Source organism: Syngnathus scovelli, chromosome 2, assembly GCF_024217435.2.
Source record: "Syngnathus scovelli strain Florida chromosome 2, RoL_Ssco_1.2, whole genome shotgun sequence".
Classification (NCBI taxonomy): domain Eukaryota; kingdom Metazoa; phylum Chordata; class Actinopteri; order Syngnathiformes; family Syngnathidae; genus Syngnathus; species Syngnathus scovelli.
In genome coordinates, this window is record NC_090848.1 from 12,837,299 (window position 1) to 12,858,472 (window position 21,174).

Consider the following 21,174-nt stretch of genomic DNA (forward strand, 5'->3'; position numbering starts at 1 on the left):
AAGGGGTGAAGGTGCAAATGTTCTGGGTTGTGGTTCTATATAAATGGCACTGACACGAAAGTCATGATGAAATTATCCGGCATTCCATTGTGTGTAGAAGTAGACACAATTGCGGTACGGCGGCTTAATGCAACATCTTGTTGAATTGTTGCTGACTAAGCTATATTACACAGAGCAGCCAGGAAATTGGACACATTCACACTTTTCTTTTTTACCACCACTGATCCCCTTCCGTGTGGCATCACAAAAACCTGAAATCCTGCTCCTTGAACTATAATCTAGGGAGACTTGCAGGTTTTTACAAGACGTCATGCACAACAGCTGTTCGACATCCTATTTTCAATCCCAAGTAGTAAGACCTCAGGAGAGTTCAACCTTCGAGCTGTTGAAGGCTTGTCTACTCTTTTCCTGCTGTAAGGTCTAACTAGCTTGTTCTGGCTTGTCTGCAAGCTCGACATCTGAGTGATGTGCAGCAACATTTCTGTGCTTCATTGCTGATTAACCAAGCGCCTGTCCTCAGTGCGTTTTCACACAAGCACACCGAGTCCCCATGCCTGTAATTACGCTTTATTATAGAAGGAAACGGCCCGCTCACATCTGCGGCCAATGAAAGGGGAGATTTCTTCTTCTTCTTGTATGCGTGCATCAACTCCAGATGTTTTTGGAGGTGTGAGCACACCTTCAAATTGGAGTTATGAGGACAGGTGAAATTTACCTGTGAGGTCAATTTTTCCAAGGTTCTGTTTTCGAACCGACTTTTGTTTATTGGCTCCTTTGGTTAGTTGGTGCAAAGCCAAGATCTCTTTTCAAGGCCTAGTTTTGCTTGAGTGGACCAAAACGTTGTAACCCCCCCCCCCCCCACTCCTCTGTGGTGTTTTACTTCAAACAGCTGTGTCTAGAAGAAAGTACGTCAAAGAAGCTCTTTCAAACAGTCGTGTTCTTTGGGAACACATGGCCGTGATTAACTTCGACCTGTAAAAAGTAACCTGTAAAAATGTCATGAAATCTTTTGGACAATATTTGTCTGGTACATTGGATGACGTACATTATTATTATTTTTATTTTCATATTTGTGAATTCCGACAATTCCTGGTTGGCTTTAATATTCAGCACCTGGGAATTTAATTACAATTTGTGAATGTTTGTTGTTAAAACATTCTCTTTAATGAGATCACACACACTGCACGCCTGTTTTTGTTAAATCTTATAAACCACACAAAAAAGGCTTCTTATCAGTACGTCTGATTAAAAATGCTACTCTTGCTCCAGGCCTAAAGTCTAGACAGGATGATTCACCAGGTGAGTTAATAAACTACAGTCACTCAGTCAACACTGTCAATAAAAAACATCCATACATTGCTTGTATAGATTTTTTTTATTGCTTGAAGCATGTCACATCAATGGTCAAAACAAGATTCATGGTTCAAATAATAAAGAATAAACATGACACTCCTGAGCGCTCTACAACAATGGTTCCTATAAAAGTAAATGATGCAGAAAAGTCAAGGCTGTCTCCCACCGAGCCTCTTGTTGACCTTGGACAAAAGTGTGTATCTCCCAAGCAACAACATTTATACTGTAGCTATATCGCCATGCTGCTTGTCCAACGTCTGTTTTCACTCTCTGGCTGTCTCGGATTTGTACACTCATTTCCAAACATGGAGGCAGCAAAAAAAAAAAAAAAGAAAAGAAAACGGTTCAGACGAGCATTCAAACAGGTGTCTGATCTTGTTAAAAATTTAACAACACGATTTTGCCTGTAAATTCATAAACAACGTCTGTTCCTGTTCCATCAAATTAATGGAATAATAAATCCAACATTTGAAGGTGTTAAAAAAACAAAACAAAGAATATGTGCAATCCAAGAAATAACTGTAAGTAAGTGTATTGCCCGTTACAACACAGATAAGCTTATCCTATTAAAGTTCCTGTTTTCAAACCGGCCGAAAGAAAAAGTGCTTTGCCGCTTGAGCAATCCCACCTTTGCATTACTGGGATTCCCGAGATCCGTCTTCTTGATCCAGCCGGCTGAAGATAAACCCAGGTTTTGCTAGTGTCCCACCTCTTGATCCTTTGTCACAGGGTGACAGAGGCAATCTGAATGTAAAGGTTTTAAACCGTATGGAGAGGCTGTGCGCCAATCCCAGAGAGGCTATTTGATGGTGACAAAGTGGGCACCTGATCCCCTCTCACATGCTGCAACCCAGTAATTGGCTTCAGGAATGTTCACGTTGCTCTGCTTTAGGGTAAATAGTAGTTAAAGCAGTAAAGCTCACTGACTTTTTTGGGGGGAGATGGTTAAGATTGGCCTTGATCCCAGGATTGAGGGGGGAATAAATGGCTTCCTTCACCAAACAAAGGAGAGACCTGCTGGGAAGTCCCCTTTTAGTCTGCATTTTAAGGTCACATCTCTACATCCAAAAGTATAGTTGCATGTGATTCTCATCATTTTCTGTTTGTAAACATGAAGTGATCTTTGCTACTGACACATCAAGATTAAAGGTGGCACGTGGCCACCATGCTACCATCAGACTTATGCTGAAAATGGCCCATAAAGTATATTTTTTACAATTTCGGACAGAATTACAGCAATCCTCTTGGGAGAAACAGGATAATGTGAGGACACAAGAAAAAAAACCAAATTCAAAATGGTGGGCAGCAATTGGTTGTGCCTGTCATCACTTTCTTCTGTTTATTGGTACTTGTCCAAACCCAACCTCAAATTGGAAGGTGGGGGAAGGGTTGCACATCACAGCAGCAGATGACCTTGCTATGCTAAATCTCTGCTGGGCCACCAGACCTTGATTTTTTGAGCTGCATGTTTGTGAAAGCACACTTAATGTGTATGAGCTATATCCACTGCAAATATATTTAGACATGGATGTCGTCTCACTGGACTGACTCTTCCATTCGTATTCTGTTGCGCATCCAGTCAGTCACGCTGCAGGTTATTTGGTGTAAGGGTGAAATAGCACCTGCAGATCCACAGCTCCTGAAGTATTTTTGTTTCCCTCTTGAATTCCATCTCTGTTGACTGTGTTGATCTCCTGTCAAAATACGCATGGCTCTAAGAATTGACTTAGTCACCACTTCTTAACAGGCACATGATCCTATGGGATTTCATTTGAATGAAACCCAAGACAAACAAAGACAAACTCCAGTGCAACGTGCAGTGCCATGAAGAAATCCCACTTTCTACTTTTTTTTTTTTTTTTTTTTTTTTTTTTTTTTTTTTACATTTGCCACACTTGAAATGTTTCAGGTCATCAAGCCAATGTGAATATCTCACAAAGACAATCCAAGTATTAAGTAGAAGTATTAAAATGCTAGATCCTCACAAAAAAAAAAACACCCCTAAAGTGGTGTTTTCCTCTATTCACTCACGCATTCCTGCAAATTCTTCCTCGACAAGAACCAGCCCCGCCCGATCCAAGATAATGACCTCGCTTTGTGACATCACAATGTGAGGAGCCACCCCCGTGGCATCTTACTTCTGGCAAGGAAAGGAGCCACCAAAATAACTCATATTTCATAAGAAATTAGATCACCATTGTGTCAATGCTAATATATAATCAATGCCTATAATTAAGTGTGGCAAGCCTCAAATAGCATGATACGGCTTTGTTTACTCTGCTGTCTGCAGCCAAGTTGGCGTTGCAAATGAGAAACTGTTCTGCGTAAATAAAGATTTTAGTATTAGTAAAGTAAATAGAAAATGAATATTCTAAATGATTATTTATTTATTAAGGGGGAAAAAAGTCTAAATCTATTTGACCCTTTGCAAAGGGTCAAATAGAACAGTTTTGATAAAACTAAAAGCAAATTTCATTGGCCGCACCCAGGCTATACCAAAACCGGCAAAGTTTTGCTGAATCAAGAAATCACTTCAAATGGTTCAAAGTGAAAATAGAATACAAGATCTCAAAAAGTAACACGTGCCCCAATCCAAAGAAATTTCAGACAAAATAGTAATCGAATTAACTAAAAAATTATGTATATCATCCTGGAAAAGGTGACAAAGCATTTTCCAAGGCTTTCCAACACCAGCAAATCATGGTCAGAGAGCCATTACAGTGGGAATAGGAGCGGTTGGCCAACCAAATGTATTTCAAGCAACAACGACTCATTCTTGAGGTCACAAAAGAACCTACAACTACACCCAAACAGCTGCAAGCCTCACAGGCCACTCAATCTTAAGAAAAGTGTCAAGTAAAATCATAGATTTGTTTTCTAGGAAGCAATATAAGTCAAGTGAAGTGATTTCATTATGAATGTAGTAGAAGCATCACAATATCATACGTTTTATAATCAGATGAATGCAGATTTTTCTTTTCTAGTGGGCTGTATGAATGCTTTTTTTTTTCGGTTCAGGATGGATTCCAGGCAGCCTATTATTTCTTCTTCCCCCACTCACACATTCAGCTGTCTCATCTTGTAGTGCTTTGCAAAATCACTTGAGGTACTTTCCATTGGGGGTTGTCAGTAAAGGATATGAAAAGTGGTGCACTGCTGGCTTTTCTGATGTCATCATTTTAAGATATAAATTACATATACATCTGAGGGAAATATTTTCATTCTGACTCTACTTTCATTGACTTGCTTTTTTGTTTTGCTCTTTGCGAAGCTTCCAAAGTAAAGCGAGAAGGACTTTGATGTGCTTAAGATGGCGCCTTGGCTTAACAGCAGGTTCTGTTGTGATGTTCTAAGTTTGAAGTGCATCTTGGGTTACAAAGCAAAATCTCAACATGCTGGAGTTGCTTTTGAGTTCCCAAAGCATCACCATGGTAACCACACAAATCCTAGTTAATTAACTCAGTGTTTTTTGCGGTTTGTGTTAAAACCCGAATGAGTAAATTCTTTAACTTTCCATCTCTTTGGTAAATAAATACATCTGTGGGGGACAAAGTTTTTTCCATGCTCTATTTTATTGATAGATGTCAAAAACTTGATTCCTTTTGCAATCAAGCTCGCGTAAGCTGTATACTCGAGTATGGGTTTATTCAGCCAACTTTCCCATACACTTGAGAGATGAGCTAATGGAGTGCATAGGGGGGCCATGAGCGAGTTCTGGCCTGCCATTATGTTGGACAGCATGAGTGAGGCCAAGTCAACAGGTGGTGTCCAATTATTTGGTCCTGAGGCAGGAATGAAGAGTGAGAAATAAAGGGAAGAGGGCGAGTCAAAACCTTGGGGGGCGAAACCAGTGCGTCAGCGACAGCTCTCCTCTCCAAAATCAGACAAGTTGATGTGGTCTTAAAATATACCAAAAGTTAAGAACGATTCCCAGTTGCAGTGTCAACATTTTCATACTTTTACATCCTGTAAAAACTCTTGCCAATTGAAGTAGCTTCCCTTATTCCTTTGAAATTTAGCGCGAGCCAAGCTCGTCTACACGCAATTTATAAGAAAATGCAAGATCCTCATTAGGTTGGCTGCTGAGAAGCTTTTCACCCCCAATTGTGCATCTGAGTTAGTCATAGCTGATGCTCTGGAATGATATTGGATCCAAGATGGCTGATGGAGCTTCGGGTGAAAGCGCTTAACCACATTACGTCATCATAAGCTAATTTCGGGCGCTGTGGTGTCACTTCTTTACTGTGTACGGGACAGTGAGTGTTTTTATGGCGTATCTTTCCGTTATAAATAAGCAGGCCTCAGATGGCCACGTTGGCACTGATATTCCCTTCCAAGTGGCCGCCAGTCGCCGTACCACACTGGCCAGCTGTCGTCTGGGGCAATTGGAGCTGCTCTCTGACTCCCTAACTTCCCCGCAAGCCGCTCTCGAAAATGTTTCCGGAAACACTCACTACATATCTTACATTGCTTTGACACCCTTTTATGTTTTATGCACGTCAAGTACAAAAGAGTTTATATTCTTTTGACTTGTTTTTCCTCATGAGTCTTAACATAAATTAGCATATTTTTTCTCGTCACAGGAGTTGGTTTTATTACCAGTCAAAATCCTTGCCTGGCCCCCACAGACCTATTAAATCTGAATGTGCTCATTCCTGACCGGAACGGACATCTGATAAGTGTGTGCCTCTTCAGCTGGTCTCTTTCATTTCATGTCCATGTGTGTGTTAAATTTTAGCGTCTTTGGGAGGTCTCTAGTTCACAGCTTGTGAGGACTTGATAACATTTGGGTATGATGTGATGTGCCTCCTACGGTAGCAACAAATGTCTGTATTACTTATTAAAACGTCAATAAAATGGCCTAAAAAAAAGCTACGTAGAAAGCTTACTCCTAAAAATGCTAAGGTGGACATTCGAGCCTGATAAAGTTCCCTCTTAAAGTCTTGTCTACATTTGAGCAAGTGCCCAAGAAAAAGCTTTTGAAATGAATTAATCTCAAGTTAAATTGGAGCTTTTTTTTTGGGGGGGGCCATCATTCTTTCCCATATTTGGCAAAGACGTGTCCGCACAGGCTTGGACGCTTCATTCAACAAGCGTCCATGTGTGCTGTGGGCTCCGCTAGCTTGACTTCTATTTACACAGCCTGGTTAAGATGGAAATGTTTTTCTACATGACAAAAATTGTTCAGCTGTTCCGGTAGCCAAAAAGCCAAATCATCCGTGAAAAATTGATAGGCAGCTTGGCAAGATGGTGTCACACCAGACATCCACACTTCTCAGTTACATGCAACATGCTTCAGGAATGCCGGCATGCCTTTTTTTTTTTTTTAAATGTGTTACTCAGAATTTCCTAGGGCTGCTCGATTATGGATAAAATCATAATCATGATTATTTTGTTCAATATTGAAATGACAATTATTTACATTGGAACGGCATTTATTGAACATGTTTCAAACAGTATTTATTGAACAGGTTTAAATAAAAATAAAAAACACTCTCCTGTTAAATATGGCCTGGATCTCCACTCACACAGGGGCGGAGTGATTGAATTGCAAATGCACATCTCAGAACGGAAACACCAAATAATCATTTGATTAAAATTCGTATAATTTATAATAAATCTTTTGTGTCTCTGAAGAGCATTAGTTCCTCTATGAACAAATTTGCCCAACTGAGAAAGCTCAAGTATGAACCTGACTTTTATGTTGTGTGGGAGACTGACTAGCGGACCGTGAAGAATAAAAACCACCATTCTTCAGTCTTTGTAATGTCCCCCCCCAACCCCCTTTTTGTTGCGCCCATCCTGTTAGTCATGGAACCTTCTGGGAAGACAATCCCCGCACCTGTCAAAGAGTGTTTGTTGAATGAAGAACTTCTTTCCATTTCCTCCCTGTGCAATCACTTTAGATTAAACCCTGTAGAAATGTCAAAAGAGCTACGCGGCGCTTTGGGACCTCACTCATCAAGCCTTTCATGCAGCAGGGGCCCAAGGTTGGAGTTTTAGTGTCGTGAGTGGCAGTTTGTCAGCTCGCTCGCCATTCCAGGCGCACAAAGCCGTTCTGTTGCCCCACGCTTCGAAAATCCTCTTCAATGTACACGTACAGTCAAGCACAGAAAAATCTCTGCGGCTGTCGTTTGCCAGCACTGTATTTAGAACTAGCTTGACGAACGCCAATGTATTTCAACCGTCTTAACTATGCCAACAATGGAAATGTGTCAGGAATAAGGGCGCTTAGTTTCTGCGGCTCAGGTCTCACCGGTGCCTGGCGCTGCACGGTGGGCCTCAGCCTTCTCTCTGTGTCAAGCGTGCGCTTTACATTCCATTCATGACCATTGCGTGTTGCTACATTGAGTCTCAGCACAGGTACTTGCTTTTAAGGAGTGAGAGCATAAAAAAAGAGAGCTGATGGAGGAGTAGTAGCTCGAAGAGATCAGCGAGGGGGAGGTTCTGTTGACTGCCTGCATTGACGCTGGAGTTTGTTATTTCCATCTATGGTCACATGCTAATTCTTGATCACAAATTGACGTTGCCTTTTACGTTTCCCACAGTTTGGCTTGCAGCTGCATCAGCAGCCTTATTTATTCACAGCTGGGAAATTTAAAGTTCCCTGAAGAGTTATCATGCTGTGTAGGAAATCACGATTGGGCCATTAACTGGAAATCTAAAATACAATCGACACAATAATCGACAGTTATTTTGATTAGTGATTGTTTAGAGCCGTTGTTGAACTTAAAATTGTCCAAATCATCTGATTTCAGCCTCTCAAGACATTTGCAAGCATCTTGTTTTTCTTCATTATACAACGGTCAACGTCTTCCCTTCTTTTCTGACTTGGCATGGACCAACCCAGTGAATGAATCATAATTAATGGGAAAAAACTAGATGTCATCTTGATGAATTTGGAAAATAATCATTATTTACGGCTCTAGTCAGAGAAACTTGCAATTGTCATGTTGTTGAACTTTTAGCAGCCTTGGAAGTGAAAATCAAGCTTGTACAAAACACAAAATCTCACCCCGAATACTTGAACAGGTGCAAATATTATTAGAGTATTAGAGTCATTATTTTAGGTTCTCGATCAGAACTGAGCCTAACCAGATGAGGCCAAAAGAGCGGGATGTACGACAAGATCTTACTGATGGTTGACTGGTTAGCACCACTGAAAGGAATTTGTTTAGTCAGCGGTTTCCTTTTGAAAATGCCCCGGGATTGTTGTTATAAGGGTGTTCAGTCAGGGGAGAGAGGATTTGGAGGGGATGGATTGAGTTATTTATTATCTGGAGCCATTTAAAGGGGAAAACTAGCATGACGGACTTGGGTGGAAATAGGAACTGGCGGGCCGTGCCAGCTGTAAATGCCAACCGTGTCATCCTGCCAGAGTCGTATCGAAACTTCTAAGCCTGCGTCTGAGCAGCTCGGGAAAAGCAGAAGCACTCAAGCAGGGCTGTGTTCCATCAAGATGATCAGATAGCAGGACGTCTGGCTCACTTTGTCTCCTCACTCAAATCGTGTAGATACATCTGATAGATACAAGACAAGGCCTTTTATTCATTGACCTTGGCGAGGATTACGATGTATACGTCCGTACAGGTTTCATTCAGACTCGGGAGTTATTGTGAAAATAAAAAGAATATAGCTTTTAAAGGACAGCCAACCTAAGATGAACTTTAAATCGTCTTGTTGATTTTAAGGTGAACGGTTGGTTGTGAATAAAGAAGTGGTGTTATATTATAGTCGCCCAAGGAAACGAAGAAAATTCTTTGTTTGACATATATGTGGTTCATATCTGTATCGTTAACTGCCGGGGTCATAAACTTTTATTTGCGTGTGAACTCATGAAAAGCCCTCAAAGAGATAAAAAAATGTAAACAAGTCAGAATGCTTTGTTTCCTGCCGCAGCCTTTGTTTTTCCTCCACCCTTCCAGGGTCCACACATAATACTGGGCGCAACCCTGTTCTGTGAAGACTTCAACCTCCGTAAATCTTTCTCCGTGAAGACTTCAACCTCCATAAATCTTTCTGTGTTTGCTTCAGGTGACACAGGCCTCCAAGGTGTGGGGAGAGGTTCCTCTGCCAGATGACTCGGTGGAGCAGAAGGATGTCCAGGCGGCGCCGAGCTTACTGGGCGACGATGAAGACTTTGTCGCTGATGAAGCTTCTGGAGGTTGGCTGTCGCCATTAAACACTTTTGCTTTTAGTGCTCTGCTCAAAACTGAAGAACTTTTGTCTGTCTCAATAGATCTGCCCAGTGGCGAAGATGATGGAAGTGCACCGTGGCCTCCAGTCTCAGAGAGCACAAGTAAGAGAGCAGAAACTACGTATTGTGTGTGACTCCTAGTCGAGTTCCCACGTATGTGTGTATCTGTGCATGTGTGCCATGACATGCTCACATCCTGCTTCAAGCCGCCAGTCAGGTCAAAACAAGACGCTTTTGCTTTGTCTGGGAGATCTAAACATCTCCACTTTCATCCTCTTACCCAGCAATAGAGATGGCAGCACTGTAAGATCTTCAAGATCTTTCAAAGGCAAACAAAAAATGTTGTTGTGACAGACGAGAGCATATGTGTCTCATTCTATTGCCTGCAGTACCCTTTTCGGCTTCTGGTTTTTTTTTTTTATTTGCGTAGGACTAAATAATGACACATTAGATCATTGGTGTCAAACTCAAGGCCCGGGGGGCAGATATGGCCCACCAGATGATTTTATGTGGTCCGCGAAGACAAATTGTGCACCAACTTCATGTGTCAATACTAAAATTCCAAATTGTCTTCACTTTTAAAAAATAGATATTGCCAGCAATTGTTATTAGCATTCATCTTTTTAAATATTTGAACAGTTTCTTCTAGTCTCTGATTTCAAAACCCTTATTCATTAGTTTGATGGCCCTCTGAAGGAACCTATGACTACGATGCGGCCCGTAACAACAATGAGTTTGACACCTCTGCATTAGATCCTCATTAACTCAGTTACAAATATATTGTCGTAGTTGTAATCCAATCCGATTGCGCCCCAGGTTACACCATTTAGCCTTTTGTCTAAAACTAATTAAACATGGACCCTTGACTAAGGACACTGCTGTTGACCGTAGGTTTTGGATGAGGCAGGCGAACGCCGTATTTAGATCTAAAGACAGTGGTAGGAAGGAAATTTGGCTTCCTGCGTTGAATGCTGAAAGCTTTGAGTGTCTCTGTCCGGTCGGCATCTCAGACTCAAGACTTCCTTTCCGTTATACTGCATTCATGCAAGAGTATGGTGACACTGTTGTTCCCATTTGACTTCCTGTTTCCTGTTGTGTTATTCACTTGTATGGTGTGGAATTCCCAACTTCATCCATCCCTGACACAAGCACTAACCATCTGGCATGCACATTGACGTGACGGTGTTATTTTAACTTTATTTTTATTCCGCCATTGTTTTCCATGTCCGGTGGTACGGTGACATTGGTTATGATCCCATCTCTGGCTTTCCTTTGTGGAGTTTGCATGTTCTCCCCTTGCCTGCGTGGGTTTCCTGTGGGTACTCTGGTTTCCTCACACATTCCAAAGACATGCATGGTAGACCAATTGAGGACTCCAAATTGTCCGTAGGAGTGAGCGTGACTGTGAATGGATTTTTGTCAATATGTGCCCTGTAATTGGTTGGCAACCAGTTCAGGGTGTCCCCCACCTAGTGCCTGATGACTGCTAGGATAGGCTCCCATGACCCTCGTGAGGATAAGCTGTTCAGAAAATTCCCACTGCACTGGAGAGGCACTTCAGCTACTTTTCATTTAGAGGACCAATGAAACAAAGGTTACCATTCATAACAGGGTGTGGGGCTGCTTGGGTTACGTTCTTCCCACTGATGTTTCCATTATCGTGGGTGTTAGAAAATAATATCAAAGGCAATAGAGATAATGCCTCATCATTAAGGAAGCTGCTTATACTTCCTCTGGTAACCATGAAGGACTGCATGGCATGGTTGTCCAACTCTTTCGAGTCAGGCCGGTGCAAATCTCATCCGTAAACAAATCTATACAAATAAAGTAGCCTGCTCCAAAAGCAGTTGTCTCTTCAAACAGTCCGAGTTCTGAATTTCCCCCACCACCCAACCCCACCCAAAAAAAAATACACCCTGACAAATCCGATCCACTCAACGTTACTTAATCCCAATTAGAAATAACGATTACCAAATTACTTCTACTTTATAGTACAACTCTTGCCAGTACTCCATGTTACATTTCGACTGTCAAGAAATGTAATCTAAAGTAGTGTACTCCTAATAGGTTCCAACTTTCACATTGGCTGCTGCATCTGGGAAAAAGATAGGGGGGGGGGGGGGGGGGGGGAAATCCGCATTGAATGGTCAGAGGCTAATGATTCCATGTTGTGGACAAGACACCGTCGACAGCCGCAGTTTTCTAGTTACAGTTGTTGAAATATGACTTTGCTCTCTATGCCTGTTGGGTCATTATGCAGAGGGATGAGTGCTGGCAGCTGTGGTTATTTTCAAGCTCTTTGTTTGTTTGGCCACTGCGGGCCCTCCAGAGGGGCTCATGAGAGCAAAAGACAAATGTGTAGGGGGGGACTGAGAGTACAGCATTGACTTAAAATCATAATCCGATAATTTGGTTTTGTTTATGGCACCAGAACATGCCTTGTGTTACTGTTGTTTGACTAACAGTTGTTTAATTATGTGACTTAGGGTCAACATTTAGGTTGATGAGGATCACATGATGGTATTAAACCGGCTGATGAAACACTATTGTTACAAACACAAAAGTGTTGCCTTGGAGAACTGACCTGCCCCGCTCCTCCTAAGGACAATGATTAAGTGTTTCACTGACAGCAACTGTGTCACTCTCATTTTTCTTTTATCACATTTGGTTATATATGGCACAGAGGTAATGAGGTTCATTAGTTCATCAACCTTTCCTTATCTTTATAATCATCCGAGATCGTATGTGTTAAAACAATAAAGCAAATAGTCCATGTGAATTTGAATTCTCCATGTCATCGTTTTCAGCTTCACAATTTCGGAGAGCTTATTTGTGTAATTCTCCCAGATGATCAGCAGCTTCCTGGCCAGCAACTGGAGTGTGCATATCAGGAACAGAATTCCTCTCTTGGGGATCATACCTCCAAATGGCAACCGTGAAAAAGAACATGATTGGTTGTGTGGGTGTGTCCATCCTGCAACTGCAAGAACACTCAAGGGAGTTTCTCTAAAATTCAAAGATGACCTGAACAGATGTTGGTTCTCTTTCGTCAAGGTCACTCTCACCTCTAGTCACTCCTGTACTCCCTTTAACCTTGATGGGGGTTTCAGATTCGCTTTCAAATCTGCACTTGGGTTTACTGTGGTCATTGCACATTGACTCATACTTCAAATAGAGGTTTTGGAGACCTGAGCTTCTAATAAGAGTTAGTCAGCCAATGACCATAATAGTACTAAAACCAGGGCAGAGAGTAAAATGCAAGTAATGTGAAGCCATGACCTTCCTCTCTCTTGGACTTGACCCCATCCTGACCAGGATCAGAGCAGGGTTTCAACCTTGAGCGCAGTGGATACTACTTCGGGTTTAATTAGCTTGGCTGAGCTTGAGCAACTTCAAATAGAGAAGGGCACGTTTTATGTCAAATGTTTCCTGGCTGCATTTCAAGCCTTAGTTATTTTTACATAAAAGCTGTTTACTCATTTTAGCTCAGTAAACATTATCAGCGAACAGTCGGATGAAGACTGAAGAAGGCAAAAAAGGACTTGATGCTAACTATTTTCCTCAAGGGTACTGTAGAGAAGTAACTCAAGCCACATCTGAGTTGAAACATCTGGATGCAAAACAATCACTTGATTGTGAGACGAAGGACCGTTTGAGTGTTACAGTTTATAGAGTGGATTCATCCAAAATCTGGGTTGGACTTAAAGAGTAAACTTTTGCACAAAGAATCCTGTCTTCTGCAGCGGTCTCATTGACATTTTAATGCCGTAAGCTATAGCTCCATCCAAAGTGGTGGAAAATGAGTCATCATAAATGACAAGTGACATGGCGACTGGTGCCAGGACAAGTAGAGCTTAACTTTTTGCAAAATGATGATTGTAGCGAGGCTCTGTTATTTCCATGTAGCGAGGCAAAACAGGAAGCGGCTCCTCCCGGCATCAGCGTGGGTGCGTCTCAGACAACAGAAATGTGAAGGGCAGTGTTGGCATGTCTGGTTTGGAGGATATCCTCTTTGGGTTGGACCAAAGACTTGTCTTCTCTAAGGGGATGCCCTCTGGCACTTGCGTCCTTGATGCCTTCGTGTCACCAGACTTGCTTCCAGATAAGTCACTCATCAAGCTCACAGCATCCTTTGTTCCCCATGACATGATCCAAACCAATCAAAAAAGAAACACAAGCTGGTGACCCCTCTTTGTAGAATTGTGTTTTTGACCTGCACAGAAGAAGTTTGCGTTTCCATGTGGAGGTCAAATGTCAAACCAGTAAAAGTTCGTCGCCACTTTTCCATCAAATGCATTTTCATACACAACAACTTCAGGCTATAGGAATACCCCATATAAAATTAAATTAATTTTTGGTAAGTCATGAGGTCACAATTTCACTTTTGTCACTGACACACTTTTTGCCTGCCTGATTTCTGTTATTTTACATGTTGAAGTCATGTGTTGTGTTTCATGTACTTGCCTCATGAAACTTTTCTGTGTACATATCTTCATCTTATCTAATGATAACTTTCTATTTGTTTCCTTCTTACTTTCAATCATTTACTGTCTAACCCCCCTGCCCTTGCTTGGCTAACACCGTCCTTCTCAATATGTGGCTTTTGTTGGATGACCCTTGACATGTTGGTTTGTGCCCCTTTATCTCCTCATGTTTCTTGCTCCTTTGCTTCTCGCCTCACATCGCTTACTATAGAGTACTCGTTGGACTCTTCCTATGTGGTGAACATAAAGAGCGCAGTCGAGCCAGCCTTAAGTAAGTCTTCCAAATGTCAATTCCTTCTTTATGTGTGATCCTGAAACAATCTTTCCTGCTATCTGCTATGCTTAATGACACACTTTTCTAAAGGCACCCCCAGCAAACATTCCAAGACTCATCTTTAACAAGCCATGATTGTGTTGAGTGACTGTGTTTTTCCAGTGTTGTTCAATGTCAGTGGAAAAACGATGAGCATGTTCTGGAAAGTAATACTGACAAGAGGATGACAGCACAAACGTCTTTGTTGTGGGATTGCGTAATTGCACGTCGTATTGGATAGTCAACACTAAAACCGCATTTTAGACTTCAATGCGCTATTTCACAGTGTAATGCAATATTTTTCAGTGTCAGTGTCTGGGACCTCTGTCACACACTCAAGTTGATCAATTTGCATCTGACAGAACAATAAAATTAGAAGTGAGACAGAAGAGAATACATCTCGCATGACCAAAGCCAGCCAATCTTAGAGAGATAACTCTTAAGCAGCTTCATCTTGCTCACTTTCCACAATAAAAACATTTTTTCACTTGAGGAACGCTTATGAGTTGATATATTGTAAATGATTCCAAATGGAATGCAGCCTTCTATCCTCTTCCAACTTGGCTGGTTCTGGGCCACTGTTGTAGGCACTGGCTTGAGGGTTGAAGGTCAAGCCCAATGCGGTTGGGCATTAAAGGCCAGCCTCATCGCTCAATCAAGTCTTTGTCTTTGGTGTAGGCTTTTCTGTGCTGCATGGCGGGGGCCCAAGGCACAATGCAGCCACAGTTCTGCTAGTAGCTTTAATCGCCAAATACATTTTTGGATCAAGAGTGCTGAATATATTTTCCCAGACACTTTTTTTAAATCCATGTCTGCGCTGAAACTTTGTTTTGTCACATTTGATAGTAGTGCTGCTTTTGACGATTTCCCCCACTAGAACCTGTGAGTGACATCTCGGAGAATTGGTCTCGTTTGTTAGGAGCGCTGTCATCAAAAGATCTCAAGCGGTGGCAATACCATACTCACTAGGCCATAGACGCGAGCAAACTCAGAGCTAGCAGGGAGCCGACCTGGCGTCGAGTGCCCACTCAATTGATGCGATTAGAGCGGGTCAAATGAAGCGCTTTGATGAGGAACTTTGATGTTGCCCGTCTTCTGTTTCCACATTCAGGCAATTCAACAATTATTCACTTTCAGTTCAACAGTAACAGTGTGCACATCAAGAGCGCCGGCACCCTGCCAGGCTCCTCTCAAGCCTGAACTTATCAGTTATGAAGACAATCCACAGTAGTACTATAACAACACTACAGCAATTTATACATGTAGGTCATATACAACGAATTAACAAATATTAAGTGTGCAGTAATTCTGATCAAAACTGAATGAATAAAATCCCAACTGTTTGCAGTTTGATTTCTTTGTAGATGCATCAAATCAAACTTTAATGAATGAATACAGAACTAATTCACGGACTGCTGCGAGCCAAAGTTGGGGCAGTAGAGCAAAAGTCAGAGTCTCAATGGGAATTTAAATAGGCAGCATTCCAAACATTAGCTTTTGCGTTGTGCATGGCAAGTAGCACGAGGCTGCAAGAAACAGTTCAAATATTGACTTCCTTCCCGAATTTCAAATGCAGTCCGATTGAGGTTGGCAGACTCCTCCGAGCACAGCGTTGGCAGCAATGTGACATTGTCAACACATCCAGCATGTTATAATTTCACAGTTATATTTGAGACGATGGTTTAAGAGCACGGCCGTCAAAGCGTGCGGCCGTGTGTAACTACATCGCAGCTAGCGGTTTGAGCGAAAACCCAACCACAATTGAGATATGGAAATAGATCCCATAAATGGAACGTGGCACTCGTTAGGCAGGACCGTCGGTTTGTGCTGTTAAATTTAACCACAAGCTTTCTTAAGGGAATGGACCATATTAACTTTAGTAGGTTTTAGCACTTATGGAAGCATGGAATGATACTCAGAAGTTCCAAATGTTGTTTTAGAAGCCAGTCAGGCTGGCTTTAGTCTGGTTAAACTGACAAATTCTTATTCACACTCTCCCAATCCAGTTTATTACAGAGCTCTTGTCAACTTCACCGACTCCATCGTCTACAACCCAGAGCTGGAGGACATCTTCTCACCAGCCTTTAATGAGATCTCAGAAGCCGTGGTGGACACCGTATGTCTTCATTATTTGTGCAACTTTAAAAATCATGTGTGGGTTATTTAAACTTTTGCTGATTCTGTTTGTATTTTCTTGCCTTCACAGTTGGAGTCAGAGTACAACAGGATTCCAGGTGTCCAGACAGTCAGCGTGGTCCTCATTAAGTATGCATTCCAATGCTTTAAATCAACTTTTATGGCAGCTTGAGTCGAGTCCCCGCAGCTGACTACTGTCGCTCCGACATACATAAATCCTTGCAACTGTAAAGAGGAATTCCTTTAGTGCAGCACTTTTCTGTGTCGGCATCAGCAGGCCACCAACTACTATATCGTCTCACCATACCTTTCTTGTTCTTACAGGAAGATCATCAGAGAGTACGGCACTGATGTATTTGTGGAACTGGACGTGGGCTCGGACTACAACAGCAACAGCGAACAGATCCGGAGTGTGCTATACAGCGTCGTGCAGAATGGTGCAATCGCCTCCTATGTCACATCGGTGGAAGGCTTTCAGTTCAGACAGCTTGGAGAAGGTGAGGACCATGTGCTGGAGTCACTAGATGCAGAGTCTTTCACAAGGGGTTGGAGCTTAAAATCCACCACAGCGGTAGGGCAGGGCTGTTAATGTTTCCTTTTGGTTTCTAGTTCGCCCTCTGCCCTCAGTGGAACCTTTAGCGGTGCCAGGTTTGTACTGTGCATGGTGAATGAGCTGACTACGCCATAGAAGCTTTAGGATGGCTGTGTGTAGTGGCTTTAGGAAGAAACGTGCAAATTCATCTATCACGTGGTCCGAAAGAATGTTTTGCATGGAGCACCAATGGAAAATCAAAATGCACAGAAAAAAATCAGCACATCCGCATGGCATGACTTCCATTAAGAATGCATAATTGATCTATTGACCGACAGTGCTCAAAAGGATATTCAGTTTTGGGGTGTAATTTCAGGATGAACCCAAAATGCATCTAAAAGTTAGTTGTAATGGAGACTTGGCAGAAGCTGAGAAAACGATAACCGCCTCGCTGTTACACAGAAGGAATATTCCCTAAATTAAAAATCGATTGATTGTGTTGCCGTGAACGTAATGCCGCTGCTTTATTTATGACGTAGTGCTTTGGTTGTCCTCAAAGAGTTGCCTTGCATGTTGACCCTTCACCACGTCAATCCTCCTCCTTATATTCATCTTTCTTAGTAATCCCTGGCATCAGGCCGTGCATGCCGGATGAGCACAGGTGCGGTGACGGGACTTGCATCCTGATGGAATACCTGTGTGACAATCGACCAGATTGTCGTGATTTGAGCGATGAGAACGATTGCGGTGAGTGGCTTCGGCTTGTAACGTGGTCCGATGATTCACGCAGTGCGAAACCGTCGCTAAGTTTAACCGGAAATTTGTTGCAGATGGAAGACGACCTTTTGCAACCACCCCTGCCACCACAACCGCCGCTGTTAAACCTCCGCAGCCACCCGTCATTCCGGGATTCTGTCGAGCGGATCAAGCAAAATGCCAGAGCGGAGAATGTATCCCTCGAGACTACATCTGCGACGGGGAAAAAGACTGCTTGGACGGAAGTGACGAATTCCAATGCGGTAAGTCATACAAACGCGTATGTACATGCGAGCCTGACGGCAGCTTTTGGCACGTATCCACTTGTCTTTACAGGAACTCCGTCGCCATGTGAACCCAATGAGTTTAAGTGTAGAAACGGCCGTTGCGCCCTCAAGCTCTGGCGTTGTGATGGAGACAATGACTGTGAAGATAACTCAGATGAGCTGGACTGCCGTGAGTCTCCATCTCTGGCTCTGTTCAGACATGAATCCTGGGTGATGTGATCATGAGTGGAAAACTCACCCAGGATTGCCCAATCTGAACTGACGCAACTATTGATTATATACTTACCTGATGTCCACAGCCACCAAGGGTCCAGATGACTGGTGTGCTCCTGAGCAGTTTGAATGCCTAAGCGACCGCACTTGCATCCCAGCTAGTTACCAGTGTGACGAAGAGCCAGACTGTCCCGACGGCTCAGATGAATACGCCTGCAGTAAGGCCCAACCACTTGTGTATTTCTCTGTAGTACTCTACATTCTGCACTAAAGTCCAGCTCTGAGCTTCTTTGTACACGCTGACTAATTCTCTGTGAGCCACATGCTCTTTACACATGGGTCAGCTCAAACACAGAGCTTTTTGTGAAACATCCTGTCCACCAAACTAAAAGTGAATTGTTTTGCATCTGTGAGTCTCATTGCATCACCAAATTCCAAGCAGCCTTTGTGGGTAAATTAACTATGGAGTTGAAGTAGTTCTGTTTTTCTTTTGCAGCTCCTCCATCTGTGACAAGTCTACCAGAATCCATCCAAGTTGACCGGGGGGCCACTGTGACATTTACCTGTCGGGCTGTTGGCGTGCCAACACCCATCATCACCTGGAGGTTGAATTGGGGACACATTCCGACAAGTGGCAGGTGGGCTTCTTGAAAACCATTACTCACTTGTACATTTTAGATTAACTTCAGGCTTATTTGGTTTAGTTAACTCAGTCAGTGCCATTGGATATTTACACAGACTGATGTGAGACTCTCTGGACTCATGTATTATACATCCCACCAATTTGGTGGTATCCATGCTGTAAAAATTAAGATGGAAAATCGCACTCTGGATTTGAATCATCATCATCACTAACTGCCACGTTTGAACCAGTCATATATGATCTCTGTGAGAAAGCCCAATGAGAAATTCAATCTGAATCTTTTTTGTATCCATGCAATACCAGAATCTCAATGACCAGTGAGAACGGTTATGGCACGCTTACCATCCGTGACGTGAAGGAAGCCGATCAGGGGGCCTACACTTGCGAGGCCATCAACGCCAAAGGTCTTGTGTTTGGTATTCCAGATGGAGTGCTAACTCTTACATCAAATCCTAACCCAGGTACGTTCAAGCAAGAGCATGACGGTTTTCATTCCAAGCCATGCATGAAATTTAGCTAAGGAAATAAATTGTCCGGACCTTTTCAGGCAACTGCCCAGACCATCACTTTAGCGTGGAGGGCCGCTGCGTTCCTTGCTTCTGTGCTGGACTCACCAAGAATTGCAAGAGCACCGGACGCTACCGGAATCAGATCAGTCTGCGTTTCACCGATGAGGAGGACTTTAAAGGTACTGATTCATTTAATTCAAAGAATGCTAACTTCAAACTCACAACTGAAATACAGAAATGTCCACCTCAGAGAGAGCAGAAAGCTGAGAGAATTAATTGGTCTCTTTTGTGACACTCAGGTGTGAATGTCACCTACCCATCCAGGCCAGGCATTCCCCCTCTTTCTTCCACTCAGCTCCTCATCAACCCTGAGATGGAAGAGTTCCAGCTTGTCGATTTGTCACGTCGCTTTCTCAACCTGGACTCTTTTTGGACCTTGCCCCGGCAGTTTCTTGGCAACAAGGTATCGACTCCAAAAGCTGCTTTTAGTTACATTTTCCACTGAAAACATTTGTCTCGTATTTATCTTTTGATGTCAAACTCAAACATTGAGATTGTAGAGGAAGGGAGTGTAAATTAGTATGCTAACCGTCCCTGCGTTTTAGATCGATTCCTATGGAGGGTCCCTGAAGTACAAAGTCCGCTTCATTGTGGCCCGTGGTCTGTCTGAACTCGTGGAGAAGCCGGATGTAATACTGGTTGGAAATGGGCGCAGGCTTATCTACCGCCGAGGGAGTTCCACCCCTGCCGGTGTGGTCAACCAACGTGAAGTTAAATTCACTGAAGTAAGTGCTTGGGGAATTCTGTACAAAGTCAAAACAAATAATGAATCACTAGATGTAAAGGTTTCCCGAATGTGATGGTTGTGAAGGATAACTGGCAACACTCCAACGGACGACAAGTAAGCCGGGAGGAGCTAATGATGACGCTGGCTAACTTGGACAGCATCAGCATCCGCACCATCTATAACAACCACATGGTCAGCGTGGCACTCAGTGATATCGTCATGGATACCACCACTGTGGAGTTTAGCACTCGAGGTCATGCGAAGGATGTAGAAGAGTGCAGGTAAGGGAAACAAATTGGTCTGTCAATAGCACAGGTGTATTATTTTTTTTTTTTTGGGCAAGTTAAGCTATCTGGTATGACCCAAAAAATCTATTGCATGATTGTCCTGATGCTGGTCACATTAATGGAACTGACTGGTGTGTACCAAAACAGTAGCGAGGATTCCCTATGAGTTATCCTATTAAAACAATCGAAAAGGCCATTTTTGACCAAATATTGTTATTCCAGCTGTTTCTATCAACAATCCCAAAGTTTGTGATGTCCATTGACATGTCGTACTTTGTTGAGACAGCTGGTGGAAAAGCCTTGATGCTGATCTCATTTATGGTTCCCAGATGTCCCCCTGGATATACGGGCCTGTCCTGTGAAATGTGTTCCTCTGGTTTTGAGCGCGTCCCTGGTGGCCCCTATCTGGGCACCTGCGCCGGGTGTAACTGTAATGGACATGCCAGTGCCTGCGATCCAATCAGCGGACATTGTCTGGTAAACACTTAATACTTCAGGCCTACTACGATAGTTGATTACAATTTTTTTTATTTTTTTTTTCTACTGTAGAGCTGTCAGCACAACACAGAAGGTCCACAATGTGACAAGTGTCGCGTTGGTTACTTTGGTGACCCGAGACGAGGCCGATCCGATGACTGCAAGCCTTGCCCTTGTCCATACTATGAAACCTCTCGCCG

General features: G+C 42.9%; 1 protein-coding gene across 12 annotated transcripts in view; it reads left to right on the plus strand.

Moving 5' to 3' along the window:
• Positions 1 to 21,174, plus strand: part of hspg2 (heparan sulfate proteoglycan 2) — a 62,910-nt gene that overhangs the window by 8,223 nt on the left and 33,513 nt on the right. For 9 of the 12 annotated variants that reach the window (XM_068649908.1, XM_049755198.2, XM_049755202.2 and 6 more), the window contains 19 exons: positions 9,388 to 9,517; positions 9,593 to 9,652; positions 14,246 to 14,305; positions 16,354 to 16,463; positions 16,554 to 16,612; positions 16,808 to 16,980; positions 17,093 to 17,131; positions 17,637 to 17,762; positions 17,846 to 18,034; positions 18,108 to 18,227; positions 18,358 to 18,489; positions 18,768 to 18,909; positions 19,218 to 19,375; positions 19,462 to 19,602; positions 19,723 to 19,886; positions 20,029 to 20,208; positions 20,295 to 20,491; positions 20,827 to 20,974; positions 21,047 to 21,174. In XM_068649908.1, the coding sequence (XP_068506009.1) occupies positions 9,388 to 9,517; positions 9,593 to 9,652; positions 14,246 to 14,305; positions 16,354 to 16,463; positions 16,554 to 16,612; positions 16,808 to 16,980; positions 17,093 to 17,131; positions 17,637 to 17,762; positions 17,846 to 18,034; positions 18,108 to 18,227; positions 18,358 to 18,489; positions 18,768 to 18,909; positions 19,218 to 19,375; positions 19,462 to 19,602; positions 19,723 to 19,886; positions 20,029 to 20,208; positions 20,295 to 20,491; positions 20,827 to 20,974; positions 21,047 to 21,174 (2,456 nt within the window). The remainder of the gene's footprint in view (positions 1 to 9,387; positions 9,518 to 9,592; positions 9,653 to 14,245; positions 14,306 to 16,353; positions 16,464 to 16,553; positions 16,613 to 16,807; positions 16,981 to 17,092; positions 17,132 to 17,636; positions 17,763 to 17,845; positions 18,035 to 18,107; positions 18,228 to 18,357; positions 18,490 to 18,767; positions 18,910 to 19,217; positions 19,376 to 19,461; positions 19,603 to 19,722; positions 19,887 to 20,028; positions 20,209 to 20,294; positions 20,492 to 20,826; positions 20,975 to 21,046) is intronic. The other 3 variants (XM_049755200.2, XM_068649909.1, XM_049755203.2) reach the window with 2 other exon arrangements.